This window comes from Dendrobium catenatum, unplaced genomic scaffold (genome assembly GCF_001605985.2).
Source record: "Dendrobium catenatum unplaced genomic scaffold, ASM160598v2 fragScaff_scaffold_1685, whole genome shotgun sequence".
Lineage (NCBI taxonomy): Eukaryota > Viridiplantae > Streptophyta > Magnoliopsida > Asparagales > Orchidaceae > Dendrobium > Dendrobium catenatum.
The window spans coordinates 38,748-54,488 of NW_021320147.1; the positions used below are offsets into that span (position 1 = coordinate 38,748).

A 15,741-nucleotide genomic window follows, 5' to 3' on the forward strand; every position below is an offset into this window, starting at 1 on the left:
AGCCCGCAGGATTTCCAGAGGGGATGAGAAAGAAGACGGACAAAGCTCGCAAGTTTTTCCATGAAACCCACAGGTTTACATTTCCAAAAATCACATATCATTCAACTTTTTAAAGCAATACAATACCCCCCATATATATAGGTATGAAAGGGGAATACAAAGAAACTCCTAATAAATTCCCATAGGAATTCTAAAAGACTTAGCATTAAACCCAAATGCTTTTTTTAAAAAACAGCCCAAGCCAAGGAACCGAAGAGGCAACCACGGGAACCAAGGAGACCGCCCGGAACCAAGGCGCCACAGCCACGGGAAAGAGCCCAGGCGAAGAAAACCAGCGGCCGGCATGAATTCCAAGGGGCAAAGGCACAAAAGAAAACTAGCAAACCATGGTGTAATTCAAGGAGCCACACATGGGAAAATAAAACATCAATCTTGGGATTCCAAAAGCCCTTTTGGAAACCCAAGAGACAACTTAAATGAAAATATTAAAAACTATAATAAAAAGTACATTAAATAAAAGATAATTATGAGCTAAAACTTAGCTAATAATGAGCTAACCCTTAGTTCAATAAATGAACTAAAGACCAGCTCATAAATGAGCTAAAATTTCGGCTCAAATTGATTAAGCTTGTAAACTCGAGGGAGGCCAAAATTGATTTATTTTGGACCTGAGTTGACCCCCCCTATGTCTACATCAGTAGATGACTTTTGCCCAAATGGATCAATCCTTGGCACTTGACGCCAGTTTCTTGGTGAAGACTCCATAAATCGGAGTTTTCTTCTGTCCGACATTCAACGTTGCCTTCTCAACGAACACATGCTAGCCAAGTCAACCGATCCACTTAGTATATCTTCCTATAAAGTCAATGTCTAACTCCTACATTCATAGGATAAATCCCTAGTTGCATAGGGGTCAAGATTGTCTAGTCACTGCCCCAAATGGGAGAGAGTTGAGTGGTTACTGTTTCAGGCCAAATTATTTCCCTTTCCATAGAAGATTTTTTGCATGGAATGCCAACATGAGTGGTTACTGTTTGGTCAAAACTCACACAATCCTATTTATCTAATTAAAATTTGAATTTTGAGGATGTGAGGTTTCCATTTATTCTAAATTTCTATTTAGACAGCCATTAAAATATTCTTAGTGTAAATTTTGCATATTTTAAAGTTATCAAAATAGATGAATATTGATTTAAAGTGATGTTGTGGATTACAAATATTAATCTTATAAGCATAATTTTGTGAATTACATTATAACTGCATTAGAAAAACCTAAATATAAGCACAACTTGCATCATGATCTAAGAAATTCAATAAAATGACAAATTATTAGCTTCATTAAACTTTAGGTGGCCATAACCCAAAGGTATGAGAATTTATAGCCTTTAACTTGTTTCTTTCATATCAATTGTCTCTTATTAAGATATTAAACTGTAGATCCACCAAGTCATAAAATATTCACAAATAATGATGAGCTCAAGAACACTAGAAAGAGTTGATTGCAACCCTAAGATTACTCTAGAATAAGTATGAGATTAACTAATATACTATACTTGTAAAATATTTCATGGCAATCGTGTGCACAAAAGCTAATATACTATACTTGCATCAATACCTTACCATAGCGCTTTATGATCATTCATCATGAAATTAAAAACTGTGCTTTTTGAAGTGGAACAGAATTTCATGCCCTGAAAACATTCCAAAACTTAGTACCAAAAAAAAAAACTCTGCTTGCAAAGAAAAATCTAGACGTTATCAATCGAGCAAGCCTAAAAGCACCTTATATGTCTCTTTCCACATCAGAAAATCTAGCATGGCTTATTTGAAGTATGAAAAAATAATTATCACTATTAGACCTCCTAGTTCTTGAAACATAAACCAATAACTAGAACACACTTTTTGTACAATACGTTAGATAAATTATTATGAAATAATGAAAGAGAATTATGAATATTCTCGAAAAAAGATCTGAACAAGGACTTGAAATAAGGGCAGCAGGTTCCTTATTTGAAGCAGAAGTAAAGTATTATAATTCCTAGTTCCTTCGTGGCTTCAGTTTCTTTGCTTGGAACTTTTATGTGGTGAAGAACAGCACACATACACCAAATGAAAAAAAAAAGGAAACACTGAAATTTGGAACTAGTTTGGAGTCTCAACTAACCGTCTTAAAGTTGAATCAGAATCATTGATAGGAATATCAACCGAGGTTGTAGATGCATTCGTTGTAGTTGATGACAGCACTGGTAAGGGTTTAATCCTTATTTTTCGCTCATCTATTACAGTTTCACCATTTTCATCCCCAACATCTGCCGGAAGCTTTGATATAGCAACCTCTTCTTCATGTTTATCCCTGGGAAAGTATAAAGGAAGCAATCTGCAAAACATATTTGGAAATTAAGAAATTAAATAACAGTAGAAAAACAAATGTCTTTTATCATACTCCAAGGAGGTTTTGAAAGCTAATCTATGATTCATGCTTGAAGCACGTCTAAATTACAACTTTTTTATATGTACAATATAACTCATTTAGGATAATTTAGGATGCCGAAGACACAAACCTCTTATATATCTCTGTATCAGATGAATTAGAAGTACAAAAAACAACAGCAGTTATTTTATCCTTTTGCTTTTCCAGGAAACGCCTGACAGTCCCTGGCCATTATCAGATGACAACTCAGTTGAGAAGCAAAAAAGAAAAGAGAATGTGCAACAACATTGCTAGGTAATTTATGCAAGTGCACACCGATGTATAATTAAAGGTAGCAAATCTAGAAAGAATAGTAACTGGAACTTTTATTCAAATTACTTCCACTACTCACTTATTGCAACATGGGCAGCAGGTTCTCGAGGATAACCTTTTGCTTCAGTGTATATACATCCCATTGCAATGCTGCATCACACAAATATTATTGCCAATATTCATAGGAGAAACTATCAAACATTTTGGCATCTGCATAATTTGATGATACCAACCTCTGAAGACCGTTTTCAATAAGAAGTTCCAAGCAAGAACGATAACAATGGCTCAAAGCATTTTCGGCAGCAGTATGATACTTGACAGCATATTTTGGGCCAACAGTGTGGATAATTTTCCTGCAATGACAGTTAATTTAAATTAATGCTACGACACCAAATTATGAGTGCCACAGGAAGACTGTAAGTAAACAGAAGTTAGTAAATGCTTCATAGCAGTTCCCACATGGAAGCTGGTACAGACTGGTACTAACTGACAACAATAAAGCATTAGTTAGAGTTATCCATTCCCACTTGCCAAATACCAATAAGAAAATGAACCATATAGTTCAAACAAATACATGAGATATCCAATAGAATAATTTAAGATGGCTACATATATTTCCAAATAAAAATCTTACTCATCAATAGAAATTGATATTTTTTGCAGTAAATAGTTTATACCCCAAGTTGCTCATGCTAAAAGAAGTTAATCTCACAGTTCAATCAGATCAAACCAGACCAATTAGTAGCTACATGTGGGGGGCTTATCTTATATCTGAAAAGCTCTAATGCATATGTAACCAAAGAGATATAATTAACATATCTCCTTTTAGTTGTAAGATTTTATTAGACATGTTATATCATTCATTTATTTACCTTTTTTGTAATTTTTTTTATATATCATTGCTTCTACTCTCACCTATAAATAGAGGGTCAGAAGTCAAGCCTAAGAACACATACAACAACTTATTGGTCTCAACCTCTCTACTATCGGGCAATGAAATCACAATGCTTCTCTCATATTCTCTCCCTCTCTCTTTCTTTTTGGTTCTCTACTTTTTGCAGTAAATCTTGCAAGTAAGATCAGGCTTCGCCCACAGATAAATTTAGATTCAAGAGCCTAAAAAGTACAATGAACATGGAATGATGCGAAAGACAAAAAGTCAAGCTTTGTAACTACAAAATAAAGGACAATCAAAAAGGGAAGACTTTTTTAACAACTTATAATTTTATTTTCAATTAATCACACTTTTCATATAATTAAACAAATAACTATTTCATTTTGCCTAAATTTGCACTCATTTCCATTACTGTTGAATCCAGAATATCATTTCAGATATACAACAACAACATCAAGCCTTTATCCCATTATATGGGGTAAGCTACATGAATCTTTTTTCTCTATTGTGTCTAGTTAAAAGTCAAATTCTAATTTAAAAATAATAAATGAAATGTCATTTCTAATACTTTCTAACCAAGCCTTTATCATTTTAGGTAAAAAAAATTAAAAAATTTTATTCTTTCTATTTAAAATCATTTAAATCTAATAATTTATTATTATTATTATTATTATTATTATTATTATTATTATTATTATTATTATTATTATTATTATTATTATTATTATTATTATTATTATTATTATTATTATTATTATTATTATTATTATTATTATTATTATTATTATTATTATTATTATTATTATTATTATTATTATTATTATTATTATTATTATTATTATTATTATTATTATTATTATTATTATTATTATTATTATTATAAGCATCGAGGCATTTTTTACTGGAATTGCGCAAAGGCGAGCCTCATATTGCGCAATTTTAAACCATGCTTTAACATGGCACAATGGAAAAAAAATAAAAGATTCATGTAGCCGACCCCACATAGTGGTATAAAGGCTTGATGTTGTTATTGTTGTTATTGTTGTATATTTAAAATTAGTAAATATTATTATTTAAATTTAAAAACTATAAACATTGAACTTCATGATTTATTTTGGTTGTGTGTAGGAAACCTTTGTGTGGCTTTGTTGTTCGAATCTATAAAATACTTTTCAAATCAAATCTTGTGATTTCAAATGGGTGATATTCTTTCCAATATTTTACCTTTAATCAAATTTTATTTCTCAATTTACTCTAATTTCTCTTCATGTTTTCTGTGCTTTTCAATACTCTTTACATAAATTGTCCCATTTGAAATTTACCCCATAAGTTTCTTTCAATTTATATTAGAATTTCAATTTGTTTGTTTAAAGAATTATTCTCCAGCCAAGCATTATTTTTTTAACCGAGTACTCCTAGTGGATCTGAAAGGAAACATCGCTTGCCCTCCTCTCAAATTACTTCCTTCAAATTAAGAGTAGGCAAAAAAAATACAACAGTCGTCAGTATTATTTCAAAATTTATTAGATAAAACACTAGGGAAAGCCCTTCTTATTTCCCCAAAATTGAACCTTAGAGAACTAACGAGATATAATGCAGTACATCTGTTGTGCCTTTGGAAGCTCGGGGGGTCCTAAAAACATTGTCTCCCAATTTTCCCATTAATTGCTTTCAATTTATGTCCAAATTTAATTAAATCTATTTATGAAATTATTCTATAGCCTTGCATTAATTTTTAAAACTTACCAGAGTTGTTTAAAATGTTTTCCAATTTATAGTTTTTATGTTAATGTCATTCCTAAAAAAATCCTCATTTAAATCACTCAAAATCAATTAGCATTATTCCTTATTAGCACCATATTCAATCCTAAAAGGTAAGTAAATATTTTATTTAAAATATTTTCTTTGATCCAACATCACCTTAACTGGTGTCAGCACATTCATACTAAATTCTTATAAATGTTTTCTAATTTAAATGATAAATTCAGAGAGTAAATTTGAATTAATTCATCCACATATTTTTTTATTCAAATTATTATGTTGGAATGCAAATGCAAGTATATTTTCAGGTTTCTTATTTTGAAATTTAAATGACAGTATAAAATTAAAAATTCATTATATCTCCTATTTTAAAATTAGAAGACAAAGTATTAAAAGCTAAATCATTTCATGCAAAAAAGAAGCCCAACCAACGCTATTTAATTTTTTTCTCATTGTACCTGTATACCCATGATCACCTTCTCAAGTGCTTTGATAGGTAGCGACTGGGTTGTGATGAGGGTCTTCCCTCTCAGGAGAAGATCCCTTAAAGGACTAGTCAGGGACTAGAGAGAAACTTGCTCAAGGAGAATGGCAGGCGTCGCTCGCCCACATCTGCCAAGGAGGTCACCCTATGGTGGGAGACCATGAAATTCCTCACAAAGCAACCAAATCATCACTCATCTCAATCAGATCCTCTTCCTTCGAGCCTGTCAGACTCAACTACATGAGAGCATCAATCTTAGGGGTTCCACACTCCATTCAGCTACCACTACCATACTCAAAGACTATTCATCCCCGCAAACACCACTGCTTGCCTTTCATGACATGGCAACCTCGAGCTCCCTATGTCATTCTCCAACTAGATGAGACGACTAGCTAGCTATGGGTCCATCTCCTCTTAGGACTCTACCAAGAACTCGCCCTACATCTACTAGCCCCTCTATGCTCACTCGTCCGTTGACTTTGCCTCTTGTACCCAACCAAGAGGCAATATGTGTCATAGGTTAGCGTGCAGCGTTGTATGTATTTTTATTTTTCTCCGTATAGCCTTTCTGTAGCCCTTAAAACTCCCTATGTTCAGCTCTATTATAATCCCTTTAGCTATATAAATCCACTCTTGCATCATGTCTTTAACAGATTTAAAAGAAGATAGCTCCATACGGTCAATGTCCCAATGTCTACATTTCCTTCCAAAAGAAAAAAAAAATCTCCCTTTGTCATCTCTTAAAACTCCTCCTAACCCCGCATCATAGTTCTCTTTAAGAGAAGCATCCAATTAAGCTTTTAACCACTCAGGTGGAGTGGGATGCCAAAAATCTGAGAGCAGTCCATCGGACCGGTTAGCACCCTAGTTATCTGAGCGATACACATCTTGATTAGAAGAACTGAAAAAGCTAATAACAAAAGCTGCAATCACCTCAGCACTACACCCAGAATTTCCATGTTTCACCTTGCATCTATTGTTCCAGACAAACCACATACTCAATGCATAAACCTATGCTGATAATACATTCTGCACAAACAGATTTTGCATACCCTGAATCCATTCTGTAAAGGTGCTGAAAACAGGGATTTTAAATCCCCTGCTTCTAAGCACATTGTTTACATTCACCAGAGTTTAACATGAAGTTGTAATATGATCTAGATTTTCAGTTTCATCACAACCCATTGGACAAAGAAAGCTCCCTGAAATCCTTCTCTTAAACAGAAAAAATTCTGTTGGAACTGCATCTTTACAAACTCGCCAAAGAAACAACTTAACTTTGGCATTTAACTTCAGTTTATGCATCCAGGTTGTATCAGCATTTTCAAGTAAATATTTATATCTACTTTCAATTAATAAAGCAGATAAGGATTTACCCGTTAATTGCAGCCTTAGTTCCATTTGATCTTCATACAAAGAATTGAAAATCTGAACATCTTCAATCAGCTTAACCAAGTCCTCCCCAAAGCAAATTCTGAGTTTAGAATTAACCCAGTTACCATTCTCAATGAAATAGTTCAACTTCATGTCTTCATCTTCTAAATTTCCCACAAACGTATGCCATTTCAATAAGCTTTTCTCCATAATCCAAGCATCCTTTAGGACATCAATGTTCTCACCATTAACCACCTTCCATCTTAGGAAATTATTAAGAACTTCCCATCCACTCATCATAATCTTCCAAGAATTAGAACCACTTCTAGTTCTCTCCATTTTCCACCAGCTCTCCCCATATTTGGCAATAAAGTTTCTATAAAACAGAGAATTAGGATTCTCAATTGAATTCCAAGCAAATTTAACTCGAAGCGGTCCCATTCTATCCAAAACAGATTGAACACCCCAACCACCACACTGTTTGGGTCGACATAAAACTTCCCAGCTCACATAGTGCAAGCCACGGCCTCCATCCATCTTATGCCAAATAAAGTCTCTACAATGTCTTTCCAGCTCAAATAGGATTCTCTTGGGAACTAGAGAATGTGTAATCAAAAAAACTGGAAGTGCAAGAAGAACACATTTCACCAGCACGAGTTTACAGGCAAGGGAAACAAACCTATTCCCCCAAGCATTAAGCCGTTTCAAGGATTTATCCATAAGCATTTGGAAGTCAGCCTTCCTTAACCTTCTCAAAGCCATTTTAACCCCTAGATACTCCAGTTCTTCTTCCAATTTGATACCCAGTAGTTTTGAAATTTTCCTCTTCCTCCTTCTACGAACCGCCTTCCCGCAAATCAAAGCAAATTTCTGCTGGTTAATAGCCTGTCCAGCCCACATACAATAGTCACCTACAATGTTCCACATCTTCTTAATATTCTTCATTTTAGCAACTGAAAATAACAGCATACAACATATGAGTGATCTTGGGGGCTTTAGCACAGATTTTGACTCCCAAATTAGGTCCATTTTCAAAAAAGGCATTAGATAATAATTATGAGCACATAATAAACAAGATTGGAGAAAGGGGACATCCCTGTCGAAATCCACTCAAACCATCAATCCACAATGAATTATTTCCATTGATTACAATAGAGAATCTAGGATTAGAAACACAATCCATCACCAACCCAATAAATCTGTTCGGGAATCTTAATTCCACGATAATTTTCTATAGGGTTAGCCAATACATACTATCGTATGCTTGTTCCATATCCAATTTAATAGCCACATATCCATTGCTTGCCTTAGAAAATCTGAACTTGTTGAAGACCTCTTGAGCTAATAACAGATGATCAGAGATGGATCTCCCCTTCACAAAAGCAACCTGTTCTTCTGAGATAATCTTGGGAATCACCATTAGCATTCTATTCAAAATCACTTTAGCAACATTTTTATAAATATAATTGCATAAACTAATAGGTCTAAATCCAGAAGGAGAAAGAGGATTAGAATACTTAGGAATCAGCACAACTAAAGTGTCTTTCCACTCTTTGCACATCCTTCCCGAGGAGAAGAATAAACTAACCTCCTTGTAAACATCCTTCTCAATAATCTCCCAATAACCTTTGAAAAAGGAATGAGTCAACCCATCATATCCAGGAGATTTGTTGTTTCCCAACCCCATAACAACCACCTTAACTTCTTCCACCGAAATTTCTTTTTCTAGCAAAAACTTCTCTTCATCATCCAGAACAGTCCATGGTTTTGGCCAGCTAGACAAACTGCAACTTCTATGCCTCCATTTACTTTGGAAAAATCTGAGAAAAATTTCTTCCACAACCCTTGGGTCTTCAGAAATCTCTCCATTATCAGTCTTCACTTGGTAGATCCACTTAGCATTTCTTCTCCCATTAGCAAAGGCATGAAAGAATTTTGTATTAGCATCCCCTTGATCAGAAGCCACTCTTGCTAAATGTATCTCCACCCCAAGATGCACAAGATCTGAAGCCAAAGAGTTCAGCAAACACCTATCCAACCTTTCAAGGATTCTCCCACCACCAACCTTATTATTACACCAAGTATATCTAGGGCCAACCACCCTAACATCATGATAATCATTCTCATACATAAAGGTAGACATTTCCAAGGGGCCTTGAGAAAAAAACAAACTTCCTACCACCCTTCTTATCTTCTTGAGATAAAATGCAATTAAAGTCTCCCCCAATAACCGAAGGAAGATCTCTATGTGACTGTTCCCCAATGCATTCCCACAACTTCCTTCTCTTCTGAACATCCTTACTCCCATACACAGTAGTAATCATCCAAATACCCTTATTAAAGACATTGAGATCACCAATAACACATTGATCCAATGCTTTAATCACTGAAAAAGATGCCATATCACTCTTCCACAAAATCATAATTCCTCCTGATAGACCTTCAGAAGGAACTAAAAAGAAATCCCAAGCAGGACCCATAAGCTTCATAAAATCATTCTTATCAAAAGAATTGATTTTTGTCTCCACCAATCCAACAAAAAACACCTTGTAATTTTTAATAAACTCCTTCAAATAGAGAGAGGCTTCTCTCTTTCTAGCCCCTCAACAATTCCAAAAGGCTAAAGATCCCATTAAACTTTTTTAGGGGAAGAACCCCCAACCTTCTTCCTACTACCTCCATCACCAATCCTTCCTCTTGAATTAACCGAAATTGGACCCAAATATCTAATTTCTTTAGCCAGCTTGCTCTTAACCACATCCCCATTACCACTATTGGTCTTCACACCCCGAATACAGCTACCTTCACAAACAGAATTATTCAAAATTCCTTAAGATACCACAACATCTTCCCTGGCATTTGCCCCATTTTTACAAATAATTTCATCAACAGCGGGTTTCCCAGATTTGACAAATAGAACCTCTCCATCCATATCTTCATTTACCAAAATCTGAAATATGTTTTCACTAATTTGACAAGGATTAGAGTTGAGAGAAACCATACCCGTATTTAGGACGTCCTTGTCAACTTCATTGTCAATTAGATCCAGATTGAGTTCTGAACCCTCCAGCTCCTTATTGTCTCCCATAATTTCCATTTCTGTATCAATCTCACCTTCTTCAAGCTGATTTTCCACCTTCTTTATCTGCTTCTTAATAGGAACAATGTCATCCTGGTCTTCAAAGCCAGCTTTAGAAATTTCCCTTTCCACTATCTTCTTTTTAAAAACCTGATTATTATCAGATTTCTTCCATATTCTTTTCACCAAAGGTTGTTTTCTAAAGTTTTTCCTGTTTACCATAATCCAAGGCCCATACTTAGAACCATTGTTTTCTTCAGTCTGCATATCCACCCCTTGCATTTCCTTGACATTATCATTAATAACATTACTGTCCATAGCCGTTGAACTTCTTCTTTTACAGTCAACTTTTAAGTGCCCCACCATCCTACAATCATAACAAAAGGATGAAATTCGCTCATATTCAACTCTTTGGAAAAATCTTCCCGAAATGCTTTCTACCCAAACTCCAGTAGGGAGGCTTTGATCAAGCTTGACCCAAACGCAAACTCAGGCAAATTCCCTCTTACCCCATTGGAATAAGTTTCCATCCAACATAAGAGGTCTTCCAACCATTGCAGCTATCCTTGCCATGTTGACTTCATCCCAACATTGTAATGGTAGATGAGGTAATTTAATCCAGATTGGAGAGGTCAGCCCTTTCAAAGAAAAGGTAGAGAATTCAGCTGTCCAACGTTCCATTCCAATTATGTGGCCATTTACAAACCACGGACCTCCCATTAAAACACCTTCCATCATCTCTGCTGAACAAAAAGAACATAAAAACCATCCTCTTCCAAGAGTAGTAAAATGAAAATTGCCAAACAACTTCCACTGCCGCCTCACATCCCAAGCAACCAGATGTGAAGGGATCTCCTTCTCAAACACCTTAATAACCAATGAATTCCTATGTTTATTGGAATTCAAAATCTCCATATCATCCCTTAGTTTGACAGCCACACCGTCTTCAGACATCACCAAATCATCATCCTTAAAATCCAACTTGATGTACGGTTTCTTCTTCCAGGGATTCTCAACACCTCTCACTTCATTGCTATCTGTCAATACCTCATTCATCTTACCTTCAACTTGATCATCTTCCGAACCCAAATAACCACTGATATGAGAATTTTCCAAAATAGAATTACGAGTAGTCGCATTTATCCCTGTGTGACCAGGGATAGCATTTGACATCCCAAACCTATTAACGAAAATTTTCATATCAGAGGAAGAGGCTGAAAGAACATTCGAATCAAGATTACGAAAAACCTAAGCAGCTTCCGAAGAACCTATCATTCCTTCCAGCTCAACCTCCTTACCTTTGCCTTCAGCATCAAAGACCTTCTTGGAATTATCTTCAATAGGTTCCCTTATAATCAACTGACCTTTCAATCGATTGTTCATCAATCCATCTAATTTCTTAAAACCAGAGACTCCATCCTGAACTCCTTTAGCCGCAAGGATTTGTATCTTACCAAATCCTTTGGCATTACCATTACCTACCGTCGCCGTAGAAGGCCGACGGCCATCCATAAACTCCTTCCCCGCCAATTCCGCGAAGAACGAAAAAGAGAACCGGGAAAAAAAATTTGAAAACGATGACTTTCTCTCTCTAGAATCTTGAAGCTTCTCTCTCTAGACCGTCTCCCCTTCCCATAACAAATTATTTTCTCCCCCGCCTCATCCTAAGGGTGTTAATATTTTACATGACACGAAAACCCGACCGAACCCGACTCTGAAAGTTCAGGTTTGACCCGACCCGATTTCAAAACGAGTCGGGTTCGAGTTCACGGATTCGACTCGTTTGAAAAAAGGGTCGGGTTCGGGTTGACCCGATGGGTTGCTGGGCCAACCCGCCAACCCGTTTAACATGCATTGCCCGCATCTGCCCAGGTTGCCCCCGCTCTTGCCCCCGTTGCCCTCGCCCTGCCCGCCTAGCTGCCCGCGCAACAACGTCAGCAGCGATCCACCCGCTCGACAGCCGAGGCAGCCCGCACGCCTACCGAGGACACCCGTACGCTTGTCGAGACCGCCCGCTCGCGCTCTTGCCTGCCCAGCTGCCGGCGTTCTACTCGCGCACCTGCGTCTGCTTCCCGTGTCGGGTCGGGGTCGGGTTCGGATTTCTGACCCGTTTACCTGCCCAGGTTGGGTTAGGGTTGACCAGTTTGAACCCGGGTCAGTTCTAGGTTTGACCCGAACCCGACCCGTTACCCGGTTTTGACACCCTTATCTCATCCTGTGGAGTCCAATGCTTCTCAATCTACTTCTTCTTCATTTGTTTAATTCATCTTCCTATTTCATAAATATTTGTCATGGATGAGAGTAAAAACCAAAATTTTTAGAGGTGGCGGTGTACAGCTTTCAAGTGATCCTCGGGGCTAAGATAGTGGTGGCTGCAGCATAGGCGGCAAGCTAGAGGTTGAGGCAATCGAGAGGAAGTTGTTGCAGCTCGAGGGTGCATGAATGTGTGATTTATTTTAGGGCTTTAGTTTAGGATTCAGGTAAGTTTTAGTAATATATATATATAGGAGAGGCGTACACTTCACACAAGCAAGGAGAGGTGCCCCTCAAGGCGGGCATCAGTCAAGCTAAGGTGCAAGCCTCATAAAAAAAGTCTGAAGCATAAGCCTCGAGATATTTTTCACTGGAGTTACAATGAGGTGGGCCTCAAGACGAGCCTTATATTGTGTCATCTTAAACAATGAATGTATGAAAAGAATATATAAACATAATGAATGATGTTTCTTAGTAATAGGAAGCACGTAACCAAAAATAACCTACCAGGCAGCATAATTTTCTTGCTATGCCGGTTGGAAAGGAGTTTTCCCCAGTGCAAATCTATGAAGACCTTTGACAATCATAATTATCTTCCTAAATCCATAACTAAAACACAAGAACCATGCTGTTCACGGCACGAGCGTCATCCCTTACAAAAAATGTGCTACCAGCATATCGAGAGTAATAGCACACCATCCCACCCACAACCCAAAATAAGCCCGTCCCTCCCTCTCTGACATATTTGGAGCTGTAGGAGGGGCAACATTGTATTTTCACACATCAAATATACAAACAATAGTCCTTTCAGCATATCAAATATATAAACAAATGTCGTTTCAGTTTAGACTAATAAAACTGATCAAAATAAAATAAGATTGGATGTGAGAAAAAGTCTGTAACATATAAATCGGTATAGCAATCAAAATGATGAACTTTCAGCACATACCTGGCTGGGAGATCATAAGCATTAGTCATTTTTGCCATTCCAGTCCGACAGCCACCCTGCAACAAATATTGTGAGAAACTCTATATTCAAAATCATGTATACCTACATAACACAAAATTAGATTAAATTAACAGTAAAGGCGCACTCCCCAAAGAAATTTACAGAAAAAAAAAAAAAAAGCATACCAATGCAGAACACTCCTCTGCAAGACCTGGTCCAGCAGCAGTATGCAAACCGGGACTGCTATGTGCTTCATCCAAACTCTTGCAAACAAATAAACAAAAAATTAAACCATTGAAGTACCTAAAAGAAAAAAAAAAATTCCATTACCACGGGACAAATGACTACAAACATACATAAAAGCACGCTCACCTCATTGGTGGAATTAACAACAGCATCGACCTCAAGATTCCAAGGGTTGCCACGCCATAGATATATCCTTCCATTGATATCTTGGTCAACCGGAAACCTCGACACCATGCCATCAATTCCCGAATTCAATCCAGAAGAAGAAGTCAGAGGATCTGAGAAATATAACGGCGTGGAAGAATCTCCTGGTCCATAAAGGAAAGAAGATCGCTGATCAGTGTCATTCCAACTGGGTACCTGATCGAGCGTCACCACGCCACTTTCACCGCTGTCTGTTGGCATCCCACCGCGCGTAGCCACGCTCCGATACATATCGAAACCAATAGATTCCGCTCGATCCAACAGACGGAAACCTAAAAAGATCCAATTTTTCAGGTGACAGCCAGCTTTCTAACACAGAATCAACAGAACCCGCACGTTGAATTAATCTCAAGTTGAAGTCATAAATGGGCATCAAGATTTTGGAGAAGAAAGAAACCCTAAGGCCTTGGAATACATATCTGCTTAGAATGAAGGGGAACGAAAAGCCTAAAACTGGGTTCCGAAGCCAGGATGAAACGAGCAAAGATTGCAAACGAATGGTCAAGGAGGTGGGCTAGACAAGCACGTGACTATCGGGGCCCACGGATAGGAGTAAAATTTTTGTACCAGAAGATTTTGGAGTGTGAATAGGGTTAGGGTTGTTAAAAAGTCCAAGCCAAAAATCTGCCTAATCAATTTATATTGTTATTATTGAGATCAAGCTTATTTACTAAGTTCAACCTCAACTGTTATAAAATTTATAGGTACGAGTTTGACTTGATTGTTTTGTTTGAAAAGCTCTCGATTGTTGAGCTCTATTTTTTAATTTTTAAAGAAATTAAAAGATTTTTTTATTATTTTTATATATAATTAATTTTAAAATAATAAATATACCATATAATAAAAAAAAAACAACAACAAATCTCTCATTCCAACCATCAACAAGCATGAATCCCTACAGATTGTGTGTAAGAAAAACTTGAACAACATAGTCCTTGCTATAAGGTACACCCACATTTTATAAAACCATTTAGTTCACCTTTCCCAAATGAAGTATTCATGAGTGGAAAACTCTATTCACAAGAGCCATATGAGAAAAAGACATTATAACAGAGAGATAATAGGAAGAAAAACAACTTTAACATAACTTCATTCCATGAGATATTCATTCAACCGTTGCCACTCTTGAAGGAGAAGAGGGGAAAGAGATAGACCAAGGAGAAGAATAGAAAACTGAGAGGAAATGAGAGGGAGAGGAGAAATGGAAGAGGTTACCTGCCCTAAAGAAAAAGTAGAGGAGGCGTCAGTTGGCTAAAGAAGGCAGTCTCGGACTGATATGGAACTCGGCTGCGAGTGGAAGCAAGATTCACCTGGAAGCAGTGATCTCGGGTAGGCGTCGAACACGGCGACGGGTCGGACTTCGCCTGGAGCTCACGACCAAAGGGGAATGAGCAAGGATGGCGTCAGGCTCCGGCGCTCATGAGAGAGGAGGGGGTCGGAGGTTCCAACCTCTCTTGGGCTTCGTCGCCGAGAGACCGAGAGAGAAGGAGCCCAAGAGCAAGAGAGGGAGCTGGAGTGTAAGAGAGGTTCGGCCTTGGCTGGATTCCGCGAACACTAGGGAGAGCGAGAGAGAAAGAGGGGCTTCAGCTCTTGGAACTGAGAGGGCGCGATTCAGAGCGAGAAGGGGAGAGATCGGAAGTGGGAGATGGAGTCGGGATCGAGAGCTGGAGAGGGGGTCTTGTGCAGAAGCCCGAGAGCTGGGCGGAACCGGCCTGAGAGAGGGAGAGTGAGTTGTCGTGAGGAAGAGGAGGCT

General features: G+C 37.4%; 1 protein-coding gene across 3 annotated transcripts in view; it reads right to left on the reverse strand.

Annotated features, from left to right (window-relative positions):
• Positions 1–14,460, reverse strand: part of LOC110106419 (protein GDAP2 homolog) — a 42,139-nt gene extending 27,679 nt beyond the window's left edge. For 2 of the 3 annotated variants that reach the window (XM_020836323.2, XM_020836322.2), the window contains exons 1-7: positions 13,911–14,459; positions 13,724–13,801; positions 13,539–13,594; positions 2,977–3,096; positions 2,823–2,893; positions 2,562–2,655; positions 2,165–2,377 (exon numbers count right to left, since the gene is read on the reverse strand). In XM_020836323.2, the coding sequence (XP_020691982.1) occupies positions 2,165–2,377; positions 2,562–2,655; positions 2,823–2,893; positions 2,977–3,096; positions 13,539–13,594; positions 13,724–13,801; positions 13,911–14,219 (941 nt within the window). In that variant the 5' untranslated portion in view covers positions 14,220–14,459. Of the gene's footprint in view, positions 1–2,164; positions 2,378–2,561; positions 2,656–2,822; positions 2,894–2,976; positions 3,097–13,538; positions 13,595–13,723; positions 13,802–13,910 lie in introns of all 3 variants that reach the window. The other variant, XM_028701403.1, reaches the window with a different exon arrangement.
• Positions 14,461–15,741: the final 1,281 nt, after the last annotated feature.